This window comes from Neopelma chrysocephalum, unplaced genomic scaffold (assembly GCF_003984885.1).
Source record: "Neopelma chrysocephalum unplaced genomic scaffold, ASM398488v2 Primary Assembly neopelma1_92923, whole genome shotgun sequence".
Classification (NCBI taxonomy): domain Eukaryota; kingdom Metazoa; phylum Chordata; class Aves; order Passeriformes; family Pipridae; genus Neopelma; species Neopelma chrysocephalum.
The window spans coordinates 1-284 of record NW_020921644.1 but is presented as its reverse complement, the minus strand read 5'-3'; the positions used below and the strand labels follow the sequence as shown (position 1 = coordinate 284).

The window sequence follows — 284 nt, the reverse complement described above, 5'->3', positions numbered from 1 at the left end:
CCGTATTTTGGGGGTATCCAGGTGTTTGGGGGTCCCAGGTATTTCGGGGGGTGTACCCCTATATTTCGGGGGTGTCCCCGTATTTTGGGGGTATCCCCGTATTTTGGTGATATCTCTGTATTTTGGGTGGGATATCCAGGTATTTTTGGGGGTCTCCAGGTGTGTTTGGGGTCCCCCTCACCCCCGTTTCCCCCCCCCAGGTATTACTACAACAAGCGGATCCTGCACAAGACGAAGGGGAAACGTTTCACCTACAAGTTCAACTTCAACAAACTGGTGCTGGT

At 52.5% G+C, this 284-nt stretch overlaps 1 protein-coding gene across 1 annotated transcript in view; it reads left to right on the top strand.

Annotated features, from left to right (window-relative positions):
* LOC113980186 (ETS translocation variant 3-like protein) overlaps positions 1–278 on the top strand; it is a gene marked incomplete at both ends in the record, with an annotated part of 513 nt that extends 235 nt beyond the window's left edge. Inside the window, one exon of the mRNA XM_027707416.1 lies at positions 192–278. Coding sequence (XP_027563217.1) covers positions 192–278 — 87 coding nt within the window. The remainder of the gene's footprint in view (positions 1–191) is intronic.
* Between the last annotated feature and the right edge of the window lie 6 nt (positions 279–284).